Genomic DNA, 21,373 nt, shown 5'->3' with positions numbered 1-21,373 from the left:
GAACTTCTCCATGATCCCTCCGATATAACAATCTTTGCTTCTACTCGATGCTGCTTTCTCTCGCTCGCGATTTATTATATTCATTCAAGCTTCTCAATCACATAGCAACTTAGTATTGCGATAGTGTGCTCAGTCAAAAAGCCTACCCTGCGCAGGCCAGGAAAAGGCCGATCTGAGGTCAGCTTTCGCAGACCACCCCCACAACCCGTTATTCATGACGCGATAATACTGTACGTGCGATAATTACTTTCGATAGCCTGGAGTATCGTGTCCTGAACTCGATCCTGGCGTTCGCAAAGCAGGCTTTGAAGGCACGACGATGCGCTTGGCGGGATTATCTGGTGGGGCCTGCGCGGTTGCAGTGGCAGCCCAAGGAGGATGGGGATATGTCTTTGATGAGAAATTCAGTTTGGCAAAATTGGGAAGATCGCGCAATGATCTTGTGGACCGTGGGCCTCGAATATTAGGACAGCAGAGGATAGATGCTGTTGTCGCGGAGAAGGCAACTACGCAGGTCGTTTCAGAAGTCACAGAAACTAGGAGGATAATCGAGACAACAGTCAATGAATCTCATCCCCGAATCACGGAGGCACCTATTTTCAGGCGGAAGGTCGGATGGGATCTGATTCATGATGGGATTCAAGTGCAAAAGCGAGATGCAACATCGTGTCCAGTAGATTATCAGTTGTGTCCACAATCATTGGGTGGAGGATGTTGTCCGAACGATCGAGCCTGTGGGACAAGTAGCTGTTATGCTAAGAGTGCTGCTCCAGCCTCAGCATGTGGTCAAGCCGGGTACATTGCATGTGGGGTGGACCAGGGAGGTAAGTTGCTCATGAAGACGTATGAATTATACTGACGACGATCAGGTGGCTGTTGTCCTTCAGACTATTCCTGCGCTATGAGTGGATGTATGCCATTAACAAGCGTTTCTTACACCCAAACCTGCGAAGCCAACTCCTATCTTTGTCCGGCCTCTCTTAATTATGGCTGTTGTAAAATTGGAATGGCATGTGGGCTCAATAACTGCTATTCAACGGCTGTGGAAACTTACACCCTTGTGGAAACATTCACGACCACCAGTTCAGGCCAGGTTGAGATAATTACTTCTACAACCGTGGGTGAAACAACCCCTCCAACGCCATCTGCTGCAGCTACAACACCAAACAACGTGGTCCCCAAAGTTACATTTACTCCTACGGCGATTGCCAAAACAGCTCCAAGCAGTCCTTCAACAAGTGGATTGACAACCCCTCAATTGGATGGGATAATCGCAGGTGCTGTGATTATTCTCGTTATATTGTTAATCGTGGCATTCATCATTATCAGACGGCTGAATAAGGTCAACAAGGCTGTCAAAGCCAGGTCCCGAACATCTTCCAGCAGCCCACATTCCTGGAATTCGCGTCGGAGACTAAGGGAGACGCCAGACATGGAAACTATGTCTATTGATCCTCTAATCATGACGCCTTCGGAATTCTCTCGGAGCGTCTACCAACCATCGCAACCATCCGCTATACACAGCACAGCATATGAAGTGGAAGATTGTCCCCGACCCCCTTTCGATAGTCCACATCTGCCCCGCTCACCACCACATGGTTATCACCCAGGAGGCTACGTACCTATTGCTAGCTCAGATTCCCTTGGTTCAGGTTACAAGAACCAGTCATTTAGCCCGACGCCTGGGAATCCTCAGAACCCCAACGACTCCTTCGATATCCCTCCCCATCGAGACCTCCGAGATCAAAACCTATGGTTCGGGCATTCCGCCCCACGTTCTCCCTTTGAGATCGGTAGGAGGCCGAGTCAGCATGAAAGACAATGGAGCGGTAGTAGTAGCCAGAGTCAAGATTCAAGTGGTATGTCCGAGCTGGACGCTGGTGGTTACGGGAGGGACGGTGTCAGAAGATTGAGTCTACAGCGAGCATTACACGTATTCGGAATGGGAAGAGCCCTAAGCATGAGGAGAAAACCTGAGATTCCAAGGACGAGCGATCCTCCGCGCCAACCAATTCCTCTGGCAGGTTGGAATAAAGACCTGGGACATATAGCCGAGGTTGCTGAGAGCCGGCCTGAGCTTGATCATGGGTCGACGGATATGGAATCAAGAGGACCCAATTCGGTGGAGCGATAGATGCAGGTCATGGATCATGAATTGATATAAAGCGGACGGCAACCAGGAACGGAGTTGGCATATATTTAGATCTTGGATGCTGATTTATACAGAGGCTCTAATGAGATGTGTTCTTTGAGGTTGGATGGACATGATTTGGATTAATGTACATAATTGCTCTCGCATATACATGCTGTATGTACGTATTCTGCTGGTGAGAAGATGAGAGTGGGTAGTATACGGATAAACATTTTCGGCATCCCTTATAAGGTAGCTTCTTGAGAGATTCTTGTTTGGAGTGATAAGAAACACCACAGAATGAACCCCTGATGAATAATCAATCCATAATTTCCAAAAAAAGCTATCATAAGATAACTCAGTTATGTACACCAAGCCAAGCCAAACACTCACAATCAAACCGCATAAGCCTTCCTCATAGCCACAAAAGTATCCTGCACAAACTCCTTCGCCTTCTCCAATTCCCCATCCCAATGACCGAACGGATGACCGCATCCCTCATAGATCTTCAGGGTGCTGGGGGTCCCGGCCTTGGTCAGAACTTCGTGGTATGCGATTCCTTCCGAGGTGAGCGTGTCTACGCCTGCGATGTGGAGGGAGGCGGGGGCGAGATTGGCGTGGGAGGCGGCGAGGATGGGGGAGGCTTTGAAGTCTGCGGCGAGTTTTTGACGGCGCTCTGTTTGGGTTTGGAAAAAAAAGGGGAAGTCAGTCAGAAAGACTCAGAGAGAGAGATATCAAGTTAAGTTCTATGAATGAATCAAATGATTTGAAATCGGGAACAGGCTGGCACGTACCCATATCAGTGCCCAACCATAACCTATAGAACCAGCGCAAGCGGTTCAGCGGCAAGCAAGGCGCGAACTCGTTCTTGATATAGCTTTCATAGGGCACGCTCGGATCGCACGATCCCTCCAGAGGAATGAACCTTGTGTCCACGCACGGCACGATCAAGATCTGAAGCACGAGCGGCGGTAAACTAGGGTCATCCCTCGCCATGATCGAAAGCGCAGCTGAGATCTGTCCGCCGGCCGACAAACCACCCACCGAGATCCGCGAGGTATCAATCCCCAACTCATCGGCATTCGCGAATGCCCATTTTAGAGCGGCCCATGAATCCATCAGGGGAACTGGATGCGGGAATTCGGGAGCGAGACGATAGTCCACGTTCAGCACGATGCAGCCCACGGCTTCGCATGCTTGTCTGCACCACGACTCGTCGGATTTCAAACTCCCGATCACGAAACCGCCACCGTGGTAATCCACATGGGCCGGCAGCTTGCCGTCCTTGGTCGCGAACCCGCCCTTGGCGATGGCGGCTTCGCTGGGCCAGAAAACTTGCACGGCGATGGAGCCGGCCGGCTCGGTGACGGGAATCTGGTAGATTTGCACGCGGCCGACTTCTGGGTAGGGGCCGGGCACGATGTCGAAGGTGTATTTGGAGCGGTCGGCGTTGTATTCTTCGTAGGTGACTTGGTCGGCGCGGAGGCGGGGGGCTGAGGAGGAGGTTGTTTGTTAGGATGGTCGGTCGGGGTTGTGTGGGGGAGGGATAGGGGGAGGGGAGGAGTGGTGAACCTTGGTATTTGTTGTAGATCTCAGCGAACTGCGGATCTATTCTGTCTACCACGGAAGGATGGAGAGCATTTACTAGAGGTGCGGCTTCGCCCATGATGAAAGTGGTATGGTCGTAGCTAATACCTGTTCTTGTATTCAAAAATCTGAAGAGAAATGTTGAAGTTTAACTGTTTAAGCTTCAATTGAGGGAGTTCTAAGATGACACACGCAAACCTTTATATATACAACACTTGTTGACTTGCTCTTTTATACTTAAAGCAATCAGATCTATTCTCCTCCTGACTTCAGAGACGAAGGTGGGATAGAGGCCGCACCAACAACATCCCCATGCCAGGAAGGTCTGGGCAGAGAGGGGTTCAATCCGAATAGCCGGACTACCCGATCTATTTGACGCTGTACGTACAGAACTACTGTTGTTGCGTGAAAGTAACTTTACCCCTCAGAACATAAAGTTGATAGATGGGGGACGGTAGGGGTAAAGTAGGGGTTGGGAGGTTAGCCCGGTTAGGGGGGGGAAGAGAAGATAGGGGGGAAAGTCGCTCGTTATCAACCGCTTATTTTACCCCACTCTCCGCGTTGCGGCCGAGGGCGCGGCTCGTCTCGCTGCCTCAGGTGTTTAGCCCCCTGCCACCCGTTCGCTTATCACCGAAACAAGGTTAGCTCCCCCCTGCGATAAGCGAGCTCCGACGGCCGAGGCTTATCTCTGCCGGTGTGCACCTATAGATAGACGTGTAGATAGACGTTGTTTACACTTGGAGGCTTGGAAAGTCTTGGACTTCTGATATACGAAAGAACCCCGGTATATCAGGGACATGGGGGCTGAACAGGTAAGGCATTCTTTCTCCCGTTTACCAATTCTGTTATAACGGTTCGACATACTCAATCTGGCTAATATGGCAGCTAATACTTTTCCGCATTGCACCAATAGTCGGCGAAGAACCTCGAAAGAACTTGGCTGTGTTCTGGCCTCAGAGTCTCAGACTATCTGTCTAAGACATGACGGACTTGAGACGGTAATGCCAAGTAGTTATATCACCATCCTGAATATAATCTAGCCGATTTATCTATCATCGCTAGGAACGAACTTCGACTTACCCGCAGGTTATCTTTCAGTGGACGATGTCGATCACAGGGAGGCTAGACGAACCTGTGCAAGATAGCCGGCCTTGCAGCAGTCAAGGATTAGGATCCCGATAAAAGGCAACGAGTGTCGCAGTTCCGGGAACGTCGAAGTGGGCGCGCCAGATCTGAGAAAGTGTTGCTGTCATCTCTTCTCCTCGAAAGCCCGTCCAATATCCAAGATGAGTGACGCTTCAGTCCTTCCCGAGAAGATGGAGAACCCTCCATATAGCGAGGAAACAAAGGCGGGGGTTGTGGGGTGGACCGATGTCGAGCGGGACACGGGGGATGTCGAGGTTATCCATGACAAGAAGCTTGAACGGAGGCTCTTATTCAAATTCGACATCTACCTCCTGCCCGCGCTTGCAGTTATGTATCTCTTCAAGTAAGTCAGCCAGTCGCAACTCTAGCATGTGTCAATCTGACTGAGACTCTGAAGCTCCATCGACAAGTCCAACCTGGGAAATGCCAAAACAGATGGGTTGACAGAAGACCTCCATTTCAAGAGCAACCAATACAACATCCTGCTGTCGATTTTCTACGTTCCGCTTGTGCTCTCCGGACCTCCGATGAACATGCTCACCAAGCGCTTTGGGGCTAAGATAGTCCTGCCCATTGCCATGATAATCTTTGGAGGAATGGCAATGATCAGTGCGGCGACGGTCAACTTTGGAGGCATTGTAACGACCAGGTGGTTCCTCGGTATGGCTGAATCGGGGTTCTATCCCGGCGTCATCTTCTACCTCACCACTTTCTACAAGAGAGATGAGCTTGCTGGGAGACTTAGTATCTTTTATGCGGCGAGTGAGATTGCAGGGGCTTTCACGGGATTGATTGCGTTCGGCGTCTTTCAGATCAAGTCTCATCTCAAAGGGTGGCAGTATCTGTTCCTGATTGAAGGTTCGTTAGTGTCTCCGGTTCTAGATGACTCAATGCTAACATCATGGACAGGATCACTTACTGTCTTTGGCGGGATTATAGCTCTCATAATCCTCCCCAGGTCTGCAGCAACTGCCTACTTCCTGAACGAGGAGGAGAAAGCTCTAGCCTATCAGCGCATCGCCGCCAATTCCTCCACAGGTAACTTGCCCTTCACCACTGAAGCACTTGAACGTTGTAGACCTAACACGAGCCCTAGTCGTCGACTCCAAATTCTCTTTCCGCCAAGCAATGAGAGTATTCAAAGAAGACCACCTCTGGCCCATCTACATGGCGATCGGATTCTGCGTCGGCGTGCCCCTCTTCTCCGTCTCCAACTTCCTCCCCCAGATCGTCGCCCAATTCGGCTACAGCACCGTAAAGACGAACCTGTACACCGTGGCCCCCAACATCGTCGGCGCCCTCTTCGTCGTCGCCGTCGCCTTCTCCTCCGACTACCTGGGCGACCGCTCCGCCCATCTCGCCGGCACTCTCTGCGTCACCGCCATCGGGTTCGTGATCCTCGCCTGCGTCGACACCGTCAACCACATCGGCGTTGGTTATTTCGCCTGTTTCCTCCTCTGCGCAGGGGGCTTCATCACGTCTCCGCTCCTCTCCACATGGTACAACAACAACACGCCCGAGGAGAACCAGCGCGCGATCCTGACGCCCGTCCTAGTCGCGACCGCGAACGCCATGGGGCTCGTCGCGGCGAATATCTTCACGGAGAAGAGCGCCCCGAGATATCGGATGGCGAGTATCATCTGTGCGTGCTTCGGCTTCGCGGGCGCTGCCCTCACGCTCGCCCTGGGTTTCTGGATGAATCGTGATAATAGGAAGAGGAATCGAGAACAGGGGACTAAGTTGAAGGCCGGGGATGTGCCGACGAGTGAGATGCCGGCCGGTCATGCGGATCCGAGATGGAGATGGATGGGGGCGGACTGGGGCGCGTGATATGTCCTTGTTATTCAGGTAGTTTCGAGTAGAATTGATCATGGCTGTGTGATGATCTTGAATAGACCTAATCCTATATAAACTGTGAATGTTTATTTCTCCCAATTCTGAAAAACCCCGTTTAGGTTCAAGTTAGAGAGGGAATAATGGAGAAGTACAGCTTTGAATCTAGTTATGATTTCTGGGAGGAAGCGAGAATAATCAACCTTGATATTCACAGAAAATGATACCTTCCGTTCCATACGAAGCCATCCAGACATCCCCCTTTTTTCCTCTGCCAAAAATCTAAGATCTCCAACCCCAAGCCTCACATTTCTTCCCCACCAGAAAGCCGATCGTATCATGAGCCTCCACCTTTTTCCTGATCCCCCCCGAAACGCAGCCCAGATCCCTACCGCTCCAAATATCCGTAACCTGAAAGCTATCACAGCCTTTTTCTAGCCCCGGCACCTCTTTCCACTTGATCTCCCTCACTGCCGTCTCATTCAGTGTGTTTAGGGCTAGGACTAGCATTCCTTTTGTGGAGGGCCCGCTCCAGTATTCGGCCGGGTTCGTATAGTTGAAGGTCCAGTCCGGGTTCACACCCCATTTATACGGCGTCGCTGGTCCTCCAAAGACCTCGTCCTGCGAGAACGCAAGCAAGTATTTATTTTTCAAGATATCGACATGATCCGTCGGGAGGACAGAGAGATCCGTACCAATGATCAATGGCGATTTCATAGCCGCCCAGAACGCGAAATGCGAGCGCGTCTCCTGTAGCGTCAAGTCACCGTTACCAACCTCCAGCATGTCGGCGTCGTTGTGGCCCCAGAAATTGACCGAGTTGAGCTGGAAGGAGTTCTCGTTCAGGATCTCGGCGATTCGGGACCAGGACGGGTCGATGTCGCCCGACATGCGCCAGGAATTGGCCGTGGAGTTGCCCCAGGTGTCGACGGCTGCGTCGCCCCATTCGCAGAGGCTGTAGAGGATGGTGCGGTTTTGGGCTAGGAGCGCATCGCGCATGATGGCGTATCGGTGGGCCGTGGGACTGCTGCCCCAGTCATATCCTGCGGGCGCGGTGGTATTGGTTACTGGACAGGTGCCGTTGGGGAATGGCCCATCAGTTTGCCAGTGGTCGGGAACGCAGGCGATGTAGGGATCACTCCAGTTGGCAGGTACATAGCAGTTGTCGTATTTGAAATAATCAATGCCCCAGCTGGCGAAGGTCGAGGCGTCGAGCATCTCATGGCCGATTTGCGCGGGATACCCAGCGCAGGTTTCTGTACCTGCACTTCCGTAGATACCCAGTTTCAGGCCGAGGCCATGGACAGTGTCGGCGACGCCTGAGATACCCGAGGGAAACTTCACGGGATCGGGAAGGAGTTCGCCGGTGGTGTTGCTGCGACCTGACTTCACTGCCCAGCAATCATCGACTGCATCTTGTTAGTGGGAGAAACGGTGAGTGGAAGACGTGGACTTGCTGTTCACGTACTCGTAGCCGGCGTCTTTGAGACCAAGGCTTACGATTGCATTGGCTGCTGCCACTATCTTGGTTTCGTTTATATCGCAAGCATAGGCGTTCCATGAATTCCATCCTAAAGCTGGGAGCTTGCCCTATGTCAAGTTAGCATCCTCCCATTAGCCATTATAAAATACGTACGACGCTATTCTCCCGTATCAAAGCATGAACTGCAGGAAGCCCAAAAAGCGCAGCCACACAGAGAGAAGCATACATTTTGTACATCGGCATTATGATTGTGATTCTCGGTGAGCCTGAAGGACTTTTACCTATATAGGTTAAATTCCCAGCGGGCAAGGTCCTATCTTATATACAACCCTTTATATGTCCATTCCTGAGACTCCCAGGCCGGGGCGAAAAGTACCTCTAATCTCTCCAGCCTTCCCCTCACGCGGTATAACCTGCAACGACGCCGTTATATCACAATGGACATTGTGCATCCGTAGATTCTCCGTAAGCCAATCAGTCCCCGGTGTTCCTGGATTCCCGGTGGCCGACGTTGATATGAAGAAGGTGGAGGCCTGGATTATCATGGGAATTCATGCAGCGGAACCACATTTCTCGGTATGAAGGTCTTTCTTCTCGGCTCAATAACTACCAGAATACTATGAACAATGTGGGGTAGGTAAGGATGTTGTGGTACTAAACCCGGAAAAATGTCGATCTCCAAGCCAAAATGATCATCATTCGTTGGCACTGCGACGTAACTATAGTAAACTGTAAAAGAGGCCGAGAATTGCTGCATCTGCAGGGAAATCGGCAGAGCGGCGAAATCTCTGGACGTTACATCTCAGAGCTTGAAAGCTGGAACGGAGCTTGGCGAAGAGAGCAAGCAAACAGAATGTACAAACCTTTTGGAAAAGGAAATCAGCGACACTGGACATCACTTCTGCTGAGTTAAATTGGTGTCAATGTATCAGCTCCGTATGGGTTAAATAGATGGTTCGAAGGCATTTCTCCGCATCTCGACTCCACCTGTATTTACCCCTGCAAGAACCGGGAACCATCCCGAATATAGCCCCGGAAGGGAGCGCGCCGCACACCAATTTCCATTTTCAATTCGAATTGTCTGTACACTGAGATATTCGTCGAAGGGCCGGTGCTGGTATCATATGTGCTTTGAAAGCGGCCTATCAGGGTGCTCGTTGGTTTTAGATATGTTCGCCGTGCAGCTGCCGCAATGCCATTTTTCAGCCACCATCCGTCCCCGCATCCATATTGCCGTTGTCGTCTATTTGTCCGCTTGCAGAAATACCGGTAGGATTTCCACTCTCAAAATATTCCTGGGGTAAATATTCAAGCCAGGGAATCATGTCATCGCCCAATGCCGACATATCAATTTCTTGACTCTGCATCATCATATCGGTGACTCCTCCAAATCCCATATAAGAATTAGACGCGCCAGGATACATGTTCGCATTGTGTGGAAAATCGAAAGAGCTACTCGTGTGGCCCTGCCGAGATGCGGATGGTGAAGCCATACCCTGTAAGGGATCGAATGAGTGATGAGAGCTAGGCGTCTGGGCAAATGGTGAGTTTTGGAGGCCCAGAAGCATTTCGGCGTCAGATGTTGTGGCAGGATCAGCCGACAGTGGTGTATATCTAGATACAGGTGGAGGCATCGATTGGGAAGACCGACGCTGAAACTGTGGAAAAGGTTGGTACCTCGCCTGATAATTGAAAGTCGAGGTAGATCCTGGAGTAGATTCGGGTAGACTCTGCCTGATAGGGTCATAGATCATATTCCCAGCGCCGGGCGGAGGGGGCGGGGGATTCAGAAATTGATCTCCACTCATATTTTGATACATAAGGGTAAGATTCGAGCTCGTCGAGTCGGTTGTTCCCGTCAGAGACCATCCGATGGCCTGTAATGGGTCAATAGAAGGAGATCGAGCATCCAGTCTTGGTGAACGGACAAGATCTCCGAGTCTGCTGCCTGGTGAAGGTGCTGCTGCTAGCGATAGTTTGCGTCTCCAGTTCGGAATCATATCGTGCTTGATTTTAGTACTTTCATACTCCTGTTCGGTATATGTTTCGGGATCCCAGACACCCTTCGCCTTTTGGTCGAGCGCTACCAGGATATATCTAGTCCCGCCCCAATATGTCTCAAGCTGCTGGAGAGCTTTATAACAACATTGGTAGTTTTGAGTTGCAGCTGCGGCAAGTAACGAGTGCTTTTGCTTCTGGTCCCGCGATCTGTTTCCATTTGGCTTGTCCTTCGCTGGACTTCCGTCCTGGGACGTAGGATGTGAAGTCGTATGAGCTGCCGATTCCATCAAAAAAGCACATGCTGCAATATATATAGGTTGGCTCGTGAAAGGGTTGCCAATGAAGCTTCGCGGGTCGATCAGCTCGGCGAAAGCCAGAATATCAGCAATCGTCTTGGCTGACGACATGCTAAGCTCACGGCTATTGGGAAGCAACTGCAAGATCTGCCCTTCGAATGAATGCATCAATGTCGGTTGATGAAGAAGCATAATAAGTGTGTGAAACCAGAAGTGGACCTTTAATAAGTCAGCAGCTAGAATTAATAGGAATCGGAAGATAGAAACTCACCAAGATGAAATTTGTCCCTTCTCCAGACTTCACATAATGCTGAAAATTCGCCGCGTTGAAGTTCAGCCTTGGATCAAGCCGCTGATACAACTGTGTCAAATCCATCTCCATACCCGAAAGACCTTCAATCCTTTTCGGCGTAACATCTTTAACATCTCTGATATTGTTCAGCAAGTCTGAAACTCTCCCGTAGAGATGGATAATCTGTATCAATGCCGGAAACGGCTTAGGCCAGCCATCATTTGCACTAGCCGTTATAGCAGGGAAGGCAAGTTCAAAGTCTTCATCTCTCAGGGTAACAGATCTACCAGTTCCAGATGAGATGACTCTATCAAGCATGAACACTGTCCAGAGAGTGTCAATACGCTCTTGTTCGATTTTCATTTTTTCTTCTGCGCTGACAGCACTTAATGTATCAGAGGGATCACTATCCATGCTCGATCCGTGATATCCTGGGTCTTTTTGACCTTGATGCTTGACGCCATCAAGCTTTTGGAGGCCGAGATCCACTGCCATACGAATTGCGCAGCCCAGGTACATCCACAATGCGCTGTCTTGATTTGACCCAAAACTTTCATATGCAAGCAGTAAGCACGCCTGAACAGCAGCAACAGTAGGGCAAGGGAAAGTATCCACGACGGCTGCCCTTGCTCGCTGAGCAAATACTTGACCGTATTCGGATTTGGAATAATGTGGATCACGACCAGTGGTGAGAAGTGGATGGTCGGAGAAGCGGGCAGCCAGAGCGCAAACTGCGTCTACCAGAATAGCCTCAACCGACCGCTCCTCGACCCTTTGGGTGAACACGGCTTGTTGCAGAAAAGGATAGTTACATCCTAGGTGCGTAAAGAAAGTCTCCACAAGATGAATGATTAGCCTGTTGACAGGTAATGGGTCGTTCTGATCATATATTGGCATATCAACCGTCGAACGTGGCTCAGTCCCCGCTTGTGAAGGAGTTCCACAGAATACCGATCCACCAGAACCAGATTTGGGAGACACTTTCTCTTGTTAGCTTCTCGATGTAAAGAGGACCGAGAGATCAAGAGACTTACTCGCAACAGAAGACGCAGCATCGGTGCTTCGGCGATGCTCTCGAACCGACACTACCATCTGTTTAAACCCAGGGACGATGGCCGTTGGACCGAAGTACCTGAAATAAGGCACCCGAAGACTGCCGGTGTGGAGGGGAGCAGGTGATGGGTCTATATTGTCAGCTTAGTAGTCACTGCTCAGTCTCGAACTGACATACTTAATGGGCTTGGCTCCTCATCTGAAAAGACAGCCGTATCTTTGTAGTTGCCCAGGTTTCCACTCGCTGCCTTCTCGTTGGCCGCAGCCCTTCCATCCTTGAGCGCATTGTCGAAACCTGACCGTGGTTCCGTCCGACGAAGTTTCGTGGAACTTTTCGAGCCAGACTTATATCCATTATTATCCAGCTGGCCGGGGGTCTCGGCAGCCTTCTCTTCGTCGTATTCATCAAGGTCATCCTCCCCGTCTGCATTCGCATCTGATCCCTTGCGTTCCCTCTTGCCCTCAGCTGGTTCCGCGTACCCAAGGCATTGATGTCCGTTATCCGTACACGTCGAGCATAGGGGCCGCTTGCCATCGCATCTCGTCTTTCTCTTTCGGCATGTTCGACATCTGTTCTCAGGAGTTCTCAGTAAATGTACCTAAATGCTAGCCTTTCGACGATCATGCACATTTGGCCCTGGCCCTGGCCCTGGCCTTGCTGCAGGAGCGGCAAAGTAAGAAACGATGAACAGAGCTACATGAAGCAAATCGTATACATACGCAGCATTTATCCTCCGCCTTTTGGCCGGCGGCTGGCCTTCATTGTTGACAAAGCGTATCTGCTTTGCGGGCGGTCGGGCAGCTGAAGCCCCGCTCGTGGAGCTCATGGATCCAGTTCTGGTGTGCTGCGCACATACACGATCGCGGAGAACTTCTCACATGAGGTCTTGGGGATGCCGCGTCGGAGAAGCACCCATCTGCCTCGGACGGAGCACATTGAGGAGTTTGCGGAGGCGTGGGACAACGAGGATATATTAAGTAACAAGTGGGGAGTGCGATGTGGAGTGGAAGCTTTTCCTGGGATATTCGTCGTCCCTGAAATGTGGAGAAGCGAAGGTCCAGCCGAAATGGGTAAATAGCACCACTTTAAGTAGACCTCAAACCAATAATTTTCGTGAGTTGCTTTTTTATATGAACTTGAATTTGTTATAACATGTTAAATATACTGAACACCTTCAGCTTATTTTCGCGTCTTTCAATATGTTCATGGGGCTGGCAGGAAGCGTCAATTTTTATTCCTAACGCTTTTAGTTGAAAGCTCTTGAACAAGATAGGCTGGCCAACTTCTATCAAAGTCCATAAAGTGAGTCTCCTCTACATAGGCACACCCGTGGAACCGTCATCATCGCCATCTGCAGAGTCACCATTCTCACCATTCTCACCATTCTCACCGTTGTCACCGTTTTCGCCGTTGTCACCATTGACACTGCGAGAAGCGAACGGCTCAGCTGCAGGTTTCCTGAAGGTGCTTTGGATAGCAGCTTCCAGAAACGATCCAATCATCTTCTTATTTTCCTGGTCCTCCTTCAACATTGTCTCCAAACACTCCTTCTCCTTCCTATCGAGTTCTGCACGCTGTTCGGAAATAACACGAAGCTGTTCGTCAAGCCGATTTTCCAAGAAATTCTTGTTCAGTTCCATATCTCGGATTCGACTTCCGATCTCCATGTAGAGGCTCTCTAACTGTGCAGCCCGAGGGTGGTCATTGAGAGTATTTGCAAGCCTTGCTGCCGACTGAATTATCTTATGGATTCCCCGGGCACTCATTGAGAGCCGGTGGACAGCCGAATGACGGAGCACATTCGTGGAGAGGAAGATTTCTGTCAGAGGCAGCCCAGTATCGTTGGCCACTGCCGATGCAGGCAGCTTCTCGCAGCTCTTAGGTAAAAGCCTTGTCCATTTGGTCAATTCTACCGCCTCTGCACAGTCCCACTTGCGCTCTTCCAATAATGATGGTAGCCATTGGGTTGCAAAATCAAAACAGCACCCCTCTAGTTCGCGTTGGGCAGCTGTAAGAACAAGATGCTGTACGCTGTACGGGAAGGTCGATGGATACAACGATGGGGCCTGTTGAACAGGAGGTGAAGATGCTATTCAGATCAGTCCACGAGCCCAAGTGGTGCCCATTTCAAGAAGTGGGGTAACTTGCATCTCAGAATAGTATCATCTTGGTGATAATCCTCTAGCTCTCCTTCATCATTCACAGAGACTATTTCCTCCAGGGCTTCCGTTGCGGATCTCGCCGCATCGTTTTCCGAGGCGTTGCGCTGAATATCGCGGGCTGCTGAGGTTTGAAAGAGCTCCGGAAACGCGATCTTTGCTTTCAGTTCAGACTCAAAAACGCTTTGATCCAACAGAACCTTTATGATATCAACAACCTTATCGAGACCGAAATCCTTGGTCAAATTACCAAACGACTGTCGGTGTTGCTGGACGATCTCCTTGATTCTCTTGGGCTTTCGGATCTGAGCGTACGGGCCGGTGAACACAGTACGGTAGGCGAGGAAGACCCGCCGTCTCTCAGCCGGGGAGTGAGCCATTGCCGAGCCGTGCCGATATTTTGTGTCTGATACCGCAGCAATTGTCGGGGAGTTGTGTTGATTGCTTCTGAGAGTTGTTCAATTGCCCGCTATCGTTCCTATCATGTGTTTTATTGTCTTTCAGCACCTGCAACGATGCCTGAAGATGCGAAGTATTGCATCTACCCAATACCCAGATCAAGCGACTCTCATTCCATCAAACCAGTCCTGCAGGCCAAAGGGACTCTTGTCCTGGACCATCCAGCTGCAGCCAGCTCCAACACTGAATGCAGACCGCAAGCGTAGATCTACAACAGAGGATATGATGTGGTTCCACGTGTCCCTGCTGTTGGTGTAGCGCCAGCCTTGCAAGGTATGGCTCTATCCGCTCTCCGTTGTGCATCATGCATGAACCCATAGCACGGAGATTCGACAAGTAAGAGTTTCCCTATCTTGGGTGGAATGCATGCAATTGAATGCGGAATTCCGTCTGCGTTATTGTAACGTGGGGGTTTCGGGCATCATTATCTATCTTTAATGATTATTCGTTTGATTTTGTTATTGCATAAGATACGTTGGAATGCAATGGTGCTTCCGAGGCGAAGCGCCACACGTCGTCGCATTTATCATAACCACTTATGCGAAGACACGTACAGCCCGGCGATACGGACAAGAAGAAGAAAGATGAGATAGGAGGTTGAAATTTGAATACTGTGAGCAATCATTGTAAAAATTGCGCAGCATCACACTATCTCAAGCTCAATAATACTGGCGAGATATTGGTTAGTTCAGTCAGTAGAATCAGGCGCATCAGTGTTGTGTTCGTTTCTTGAGCTTGCCCTTTATTTAATCGCTCAAGATCAAACCAACTTTTGTCATTGACGCCTCTAGATTCTATGCCGAATTATATTTCTTCTATATCTAGGAGTACAGAGCTTTCAGCATTGCAGCCAACTCAGTCGAGATTTTACGCCTTAAAACAGCGATTGAAGAAGTCCATCGGGATCAGTAGAAGTAAGGTCCGTGAGAAAAGTACTGCAGGGTTACCACCTGTAGGTAAAACTTCTGCAAATAGCTGAGGATAAGACTAAGCATTTCTTGATCTAACGGTTTGTGATATTTAGCAACCAACGCTTAGCAGAATGCCTAGGTCCAGGAACAATCGGTGGGAGCATAATGGGGAAGATAACTGGTATAATGATAATTCAGGACAAGAGCGACTTGCCCCTGGAGATGGGAGTTCGCAGCATATGAATTCGAATCAAAATTCGACATTCTCCGATTCTAGCCCCCATCTCGGGCCATTTACTCAAGCCGTGGACGAAACCATAGCAAAATTGCGCGCAAGCCAGGAGGCACTTAAGTCACTCGGAGATTCATTTACAAAACACTCCCAAGAAATCAAGAAGATACCCGAAATCCAGCAACGGCATGCTGCTTTGGAGAAGCAGAGCAAACATAAGGACATGAAGATTAAGAAGCAGGAAAACACAATTGAAACTTTGGTAGGAAAAATCAGTGCCAAGGAGACGGAGGTCGAGGAAGAAATGACGAAGTTCAATAAAGAGAAGGAGGCTTTTGAAGAAGAGCAGGAAAGGATTCGAAAGGAAGCAGAGACAGCAACGAAGAGGCAAAAGGTGCGAGCAGCAGAGCTGGCAAACGAGCAAGCGAAGGAGGTAGAGAATCTAAAGGCTGAGCTGAATACGAAATACGAGATGGATGTGAAAGCCCTGAAAGAAGACAAAGCGAAGTGGGAAACGCAACACGAAGAGGAGCTAACAAGACTGGAGGCAAGCAACCAGGAGAGGACACAGAGAATCACGGATCTAGAAACCCAGCTTGAGCGAGCTCGTGAACAAGCAAGGAGAGATCAGGAAAGATATGAAGACATCGAAGCAGCCAAGAGCAAATATAAGTCTGAGAAGGAAGAGTTTGCTACGAAGTTGCAAAAGCTCGAGAATGAGTTTTCACTAGATAGCCATCCAGACGACTTTTAGTAAGTATTTGTCCCCAAATTCGATGATGCAAGCAGTACTGACTGCTCGTTTTATCATAGCCGGGATCAATTTGCGGAGATATTCAAGCAGGTTCAAGACGTATCATACAAATTCTTTGACGTGGACTTGAGTGCCAAGGTACGAGGTTTCCTTCCCATAGCGTCATTTAACTGCTTATAGGTCCTAGAAAATAAGTGACTCAAGCATTATTCGAAAAAAGCTCAATGATAGCGATCTGTGCTTCAGTCTCGTTCCTATTTCCAATAGCGAAGAGTCCCGTTTGCTCCGCATTGCCCATGCCCATCGCGTCATCTCATCCGCCCTGCAAAAATACGTCTGGCAACCCTTTTCCTTTGATGGAGCATTGCCAGACTCGCCTCTTATGACTCTCCTTTCTGATATCTTTTCAGAGATATCTAGAAACAGTCTCTCGAATAATGGTACTGGACATGTGGCTAGCTTTTGGAAAGCACTCACGACTCATGCTCTTCAATCTATACCCAACCCTCTTTCAAATCCGAAATCAAATGGATCTTCACCACTTCCTTTAATGGGTCGTGCTGTCAGAGTCGTCCACGATGTTCTCTCAGTTCTATCACCGTTATTAACGCCTACCCAGGAGGAGGATCTGCGGGAGGAGCTTTCGAATCTTACCGAATCTGCGATTTCCTTATGGACGTCTGCCGAAGCCGACGAGTCAAGGTTCATCGCCAGCCTTACCCTCGACCCCGCAAACCGTGACGAGTGGCGCTCCAAAGAGTTCGACCCTCCTTTATCAGACCCAACCAGCGAAGGAACCACAGCTGAGATCGTCCCTCCGACAAATCCGCGGATCTTCACCCTCTTCCCACGTATCACCGCCGAGAAGTTACCAAATCCGGTCGAGAACCAGGCCGGGCTTCCTGGTAGCTGGCCCAGCGCCAAGCCGCCTCCTCGCACAGCCGATGTCGTGTGCATTCACGAGGGGGTAGGCCTGCCAGAATGGTCCAGACTAGTGATGAGCGGAAAACGGGAGCAGGTAGAGATCGAAAGAGAGCTTGAGGATGCAAAGGCAATGGTTTTAAAAGAGCGTAATATGAGAGCGGCGAGGAACAACAGTATGACTAGCAGCAGGAGCGGCTCGATAGCAGGCTCGGTTTCTAGTCCAATAAGTCCAAGTGCGTTGTGGAATCGGGGGAGGACTGCGGTCGAGGAACGGGTATGAACAAGAATTGCGGTTAATTATTGGTGGTTCGAGATGTAAGGTAATGAATGATTGGATGGTATTGTTAGGAAATATATTTTACAGGCGAGGAGTTTATGTCTCTGTGATGGGTCTCAGGTTGGGATGGGAATATATACGAAGTTCTCTTTTTGTTGGCTTTTCTTTAATGTTATGTATTATGTACACAACAAATATGTGGTTCGTACTTGCGCTTCTTCTCCTTATAATAATCTAAAGGATAGAGAGTTTTCACTAATTTAAATCTTTCCTAACTCAATGCTCTCATCACCCTTCAGTGACAGCAAGTGTGCTGTAGACAGAAAATATATATGAGGATGACTATCATAAAATCTCCGTTAGACTTCGGGGCCTTTCTAAAGGTGTTTTCAGCTGATGGTAAATCAAAAATGATTCAATAAGAAAAAAGAATATCCTTTTTATTAATCATATTTTTTTTTATATATCGACTCTTCAAACTCACCTAGCCTTAAAGTACCTCAATTCAAGACTCTAATACGGCTTGTCAAAAACCTCTGTACTGTATATAAGAGATCGACGAGTAGGTTAGGTTATTGGAAAGAATGTATTTATTGATTCTCTAACGTCCAAAGACGGTGTACATGTTCTTTATCATCCACGCTATACCCTCCGCACGGTACAGATCCGGTTCCACAGAACTCGTAGTGTTGGCGTCAAAGACAAACATCTGCGGGTCGTTTAGCGTATAGATGGGCCAGGTCGCGGCGGGAACTACTCATTTTTTCTAGGTTAGCAAGCTTCTCACGTTTAAAGATATTGCTTTGTCTGTGCTTCTTTTCTGTGCCGCTTGGATAAATAATAATAGGAGGTTCAAGAAAAAAAAAACTCACCACCTGAATTATTTGGATCCCCACTATAGATAAAGCTCGCCCACATTCTAGTCATAAGCCTCGCGAGCTCTAGGTAACTTTGCGGCTTGCCACCGAACGGATTCGGTAGATTGTTCTGTGGATAGCCAAGGCCGTTCGTGTTGTCGAGCATGAAGGCCACTTCTTGGAAATGGGTGGAGCCGGATGTGTTGGGCATGCCGTTGACGAGCACGTTGAAGAGATATGCGTAGGAGGTTATGTTTTGGGCCGCCCAGGCTTGGTTGGTGAGGCGGCGGGAGGCGTGCATGGCGTAGTCCCCTGCGAGGGCTAAATATGGGTTGGAGTTAGATGAGTAGTAGGAGAGGTAAGGTGGGGAGGGATGTACCTGATGTACGTTTGTATTGAAATCCTAGATCCCCTCCTGGTCTCCCGTGGAAGGTTCCTGGAATACCAATTTCAGGGATGTCGGGGTACAGAGCAGCAAGTATGTCGATGCTGCTATTGTCGGTCGTGTAGCCTTGTAGCCATGAACGAAATTGAGCTGTTGTATTGATGCCACGAGGTCCGAAGGAAGTTCCTTCATCGTGGTTGGCGCCAATAAGGAACGGAACTTTGACAAACTTGCCCGCTTTGAGTTGGAGTGTTGGAGATTCTTTCAAGAAGTCCCCATCGATGACGGGGAATGTTGCCTAATGAGGTGTTACAAATAATTACGCAAAGGCTGAGAAGTTAAGAGACTTACTGAACTAGGAACTACGGAAGAATTCAAAACATTGTTGAGAACTGCGAAGGGGACGTTACGAAGACATTGCAGAGTGTCTTTTGCCCTACTGCAATTGCTTGCTCTAGTCACATTGTCGTACACTGCTTGAGATTGATTGAGAGATTGAGCTATAAACGATCAGTCTGGATACGGAAGTTATTGTCAGTCGATCGTTCCGAGGCATACCTCTGTCGAAGCTATTCATAGCTAATATCAGCAAAATTCCATCATGGAAAATTAGGACAGTCCTTACAAAGTAGGTGCTCCGCTCTCTGCAATGGCAGCACGGAAAAGTTTATCATCACGGCCACCGTAAGCTACGAGTTGTGCTCCAACTGAGCCTGCACCCGCGCTCTCGCCCCAAATAGTCACTTTCGCTGGGTCACCACCGAACCTTGCAATGTTCTCTTGGATCCATTGCAAGGCCAAACTACCCAATATTAGTTGATTACGGAGAATTGAAGGTATTTCTCCAATCCACTGAGCGAAAGGTGACCTACCGTTGATCACGAAGACCCAGATTCCCAGCACCCTCGGTTTGGAGCTCCTTCGAGAAGAGGAAACCCCAGCCTTGAAGAAGTTAGTCAATCGTCTGGGTACTTAGAATTCTTGACCTACCTGCCAGACGATAATTTATGCCCACCCCAATTATTGGAATGCCGGCATCAGCGGAGTTCTGAACGATGAAACTCAAGTTATACCTGTGATCAGCACTTCCGCCCTCAACATATCCTCCGCTAAAAGTTTAGCATTGGTCAGTCCTATAGTTCTTCAAACATAATTTAAAAAAAAAAAAAAAAAAAGGACCATGAGAAGACGAACCCATGGATCCACTGGAAGACCTCGTAGTCAGCATTATTTTTAAGTGACGAAATGGAATTTGATTCACAGGCTTTTCTCTCAAAGAATTATGGTTTTAGGAGTAGAAGAGAACAGTGTAGCTTATTTATAACTTCTTCTGTAGAGAAAAAGAATCATTCTAGGAATGTACTTACAACCCCAACAGGTAGTTGTTTCCCCTCATATCCAGAAGGGCGAATAATATTCAGCGTCAGGCAATCCTCCGACACGTAATTCCCTTGACTCTCGGTATCAAGCTATTTGATTAATCGGAATCAGCAAATCAGGATTCAGATCTTTCATCGGAATGGGAAAAACTTACACCATAGCCAACGCATTCGTAGCCATACTGAGTAGCATTCTTGGGACTCGACCAAGATGAATTCAGCGGCTGAGCAGGTCTATATCTGAGATTGTTTATGGGTGGTTGAGCATAGGGTATGCCGAGAAAGAAGTCTTCATTGTAAAAGGAATTATGGACACCGTAGTATGTTCCATTTAACGTGTTTGCGGTCGGTGCACTGCACTGAGGAATAGTAACGGCTAGGGCCAGTTGACTATATAAGAAAGCGGTCGCAATTATTGAAGAAAAAGGCATAGTAGTAAAGAGCATAATGAGTTGATCCAGAGAGCAAAGCTGGGAAGGTGACAAATATGGAGAAAAAAGAGGAGAACTTAACATATATAAAAAGATGGGGACACCGACGTGAGGACAACCCTACCTCCCGGCTAAATTCCAAAGCACAACGGCTTACTAGAGCTCTTTTAGTAAATAAAACAAATTGAAAAGAACTTTGTTTCTGGATGACTGATTGCCTTGAAGTAATCCAGTAATAAGTTGCAGCTCTGTGAAAAACAAGTACCTATCAAACAGAAGTCCAAGACTCGAAGAATTTTCTACTTGAGATTAGGCCCTCTGTGTACTTGTCAAGAAGGCCATATGCAAGCATGGAGCTTATAAGCTCCATGTGAGCATTTGTGACATACCGTACCAATGGCCATAATCGTCTCCCATCAAGAGCTGTGAATGGCGAACACGAGATCCCCACCTAGTAGCATGGTACAAGCATAACTTCCATCATCCGGCCCTCGGACAGAAATGAGCAGAATGAGGGGAGGATTGTGGAGTAGTGATCCCCAACCTGGTAGCTCTGCAGGCACATGTCTCCGGTTTCAGACGGAACATTTCAATTCTGGGCCTACCAAGCCGGAGCTTGTACGGAGAGAGATATTCCTCGGCCTTACTGCGGCTTCAGTTCTCCAAAGTTTCCCTCCAATCGTCCCCATTGTCAAAACAGATCCATACTGGATAGCGGATGAATAGTCGTCGATCAGTTAAGGTTCGGTAACGAGGCGGGATCGTCGGCAGAGGCAAAGGTG

The 21,373-nt window shown here is 48.9% G+C and overlaps 9 protein-coding genes across 9 annotated transcripts; 4 read left to right on the top strand and 5 right to left on the bottom strand.

The window, feature by feature from the left end:
• Positions 1 to 319: 319 nt before the first annotated feature.
• On the top strand, positions 320 to 2,134 carry M430DRAFT_29846 (hypothetical protein; the record flags this gene model as incomplete). Its single annotated transcript, XM_024865909.1, has 2 exons — positions 320 to 824; positions 870 to 2,134. The coding sequence occupies 2 exons, from the start codon at positions 320 to 322 to the stop codon at positions 2,132 to 2,134; spliced, it is 1,770 nt and encodes a 589-aa protein (XP_024719297.1).
• A 392-nt stretch (positions 2,135 to 2,526) lies between these two features.
• On the bottom strand, positions 2,527 to 3,797 carry M430DRAFT_21211 (hypothetical protein; the record flags this gene model as incomplete). Its single annotated transcript, XM_024864466.1, has 3 exons — positions 2,527 to 2,807; positions 2,926 to 3,624; positions 3,704 to 3,797. 3 exons carry the CDS (start codon positions 3,795 to 3,797, stop codon positions 2,527 to 2,529), a joined length of 1,074 nt encoding a protein of 357 aa, XP_024719296.1.
• A 1,237-nt stretch (positions 3,798 to 5,034) lies between these two features.
• M430DRAFT_105462 (hypothetical protein) lies at positions 5,035 to 6,694 on the top strand (the record flags this gene model as incomplete). Its single annotated transcript, XM_024861006.1, has 4 exons — positions 5,035 to 5,207; positions 5,262 to 5,722; positions 5,774 to 5,902; positions 5,961 to 6,694. 4 exons carry the CDS (start codon positions 5,035 to 5,037, stop codon positions 6,692 to 6,694), a joined length of 1,497 nt encoding a protein of 498 aa, XP_024719295.1.
• Positions 6,695 to 6,979: 285 nt separating this feature from the next.
• On the bottom strand, positions 6,980 to 8,423 carry M430DRAFT_52464 (glycoside hydrolase family 27 protein; the record flags this gene model as incomplete). Its single annotated transcript, XM_024868300.1, has 3 exons — positions 6,980 to 8,106; positions 8,155 to 8,287; positions 8,334 to 8,423. The coding sequence occupies 3 exons, from the start codon at positions 8,421 to 8,423 to the stop codon at positions 6,980 to 6,982; spliced, it is 1,350 nt and encodes a 449-aa protein (XP_024719294.1).
• Positions 8,424 to 9,382: 959 nt separating this feature from the next.
• Positions 9,383 to 12,649, bottom strand: M430DRAFT_21208 (hypothetical protein; the record flags this gene model as incomplete). The annotated part of the gene is made up of 5 exons (XM_024864465.1): positions 9,383 to 10,696; positions 10,749 to 11,749; positions 11,804 to 11,953; positions 12,001 to 12,392; positions 12,543 to 12,649. The coding sequence occupies 5 exons, from the start codon at positions 12,647 to 12,649 to the stop codon at positions 9,383 to 9,385; spliced, it is 2,964 nt and encodes a 987-aa protein (XP_024719293.1).
• Positions 12,650 to 13,136: 487 nt separating this feature from the next.
• On the bottom strand, positions 13,137 to 14,362 carry M430DRAFT_44084 (hypothetical protein; the record flags this gene model as incomplete). Its single annotated transcript, XM_024867665.1, has 2 exons — positions 13,137 to 13,889; positions 14,027 to 14,362. The coding sequence occupies 2 exons, from the start codon at positions 14,360 to 14,362 to the stop codon at positions 13,137 to 13,139; spliced, it is 1,089 nt and encodes a 362-aa protein (XP_024719292.1).
• A 922-nt stretch (positions 14,363 to 15,284) lies between these two features.
• On the top strand, positions 15,285 to 16,628 carry M430DRAFT_267515 (hypothetical protein). The gene is made up of 3 exons (XM_024865444.1): positions 15,285 to 16,337; positions 16,398 to 16,476; positions 16,519 to 16,628. The coding sequence occupies exons 1-3, from the start codon at positions 15,484 to 15,486 to the stop codon at positions 16,534 to 16,536; spliced, it is 951 nt and encodes a 316-aa protein (XP_024719291.1). The 5' UTR covers positions 15,285 to 15,483; the 3' UTR covers positions 16,537 to 16,628.
• Positions 16,517 to 17,811, top strand: M430DRAFT_267505 (hypothetical protein). The gene has a single exon (XM_024865443.1). It carries the CDS (start codon positions 16,721 to 16,723, stop codon positions 17,540 to 17,542), a length of 822 nt encoding a protein of 273 aa, XP_024719290.1. The 5' UTR covers positions 16,517 to 16,720; the 3' UTR covers positions 17,543 to 17,811.
• A 329-nt stretch (positions 17,812 to 18,140) lies between these two features.
• Positions 18,141 to 20,591, bottom strand: M430DRAFT_105901 (hypothetical protein; the record flags this gene model as incomplete). The annotated part of the gene is made up of 11 exons (XM_024861041.1): positions 18,141 to 18,292; positions 18,412 to 18,717; positions 18,776 to 19,079; positions 19,148 to 19,281; positions 19,340 to 19,350; positions 19,407 to 19,583; positions 19,654 to 19,723; positions 19,772 to 19,890; positions 19,976 to 19,986; positions 20,149 to 20,250; positions 20,316 to 20,591. 11 exons carry the CDS (start codon positions 20,589 to 20,591, stop codon positions 18,141 to 18,143), a joined length of 1,662 nt encoding a protein of 553 aa, XP_024719289.1.
• Positions 20,592 to 21,373: the final 782 nt, after the last annotated feature.

This window comes from Amorphotheca resinae (genome assembly GCF_003019875.1).
Source record: "Amorphotheca resinae ATCC 22711 unplaced genomic scaffold M430scaffold_9, whole genome shotgun sequence".
NCBI classification, from domain to species: Eukaryota; Fungi; Ascomycota; class Leotiomycetes; order Helotiales; family Amorphothecaceae; genus Amorphotheca; species Amorphotheca resinae.
The sequence above is the reverse complement of the archived record's forward strand: the minus strand, read 5'-3'. Positions and strand labels throughout refer to the sequence as shown.

Excerpts from the sequence above, each read along its gene's own strand:
- M430DRAFT_267515 (XM_024865444.1), top strand. The coding sequence starts at position 15,484 with ATGCCTAGGTCCAGGAACAATCGGTGGGAGCATAATGGGGAAGATAAC. Across the intron at positions 16,338-16,397 it reads AGCCATCCAGACGACTTTTA|CCGGGATCAATTTGCGGAGA; the intron begins GTAAGTATTTGT and ends GTTTTATCATAG.
- M430DRAFT_267505 (XM_024865443.1), top strand. The coding sequence starts at position 16,721 with ATGACTCTCCTTTCTGATATCTTTTCAGAGATATCTAGAAACAGTCTC.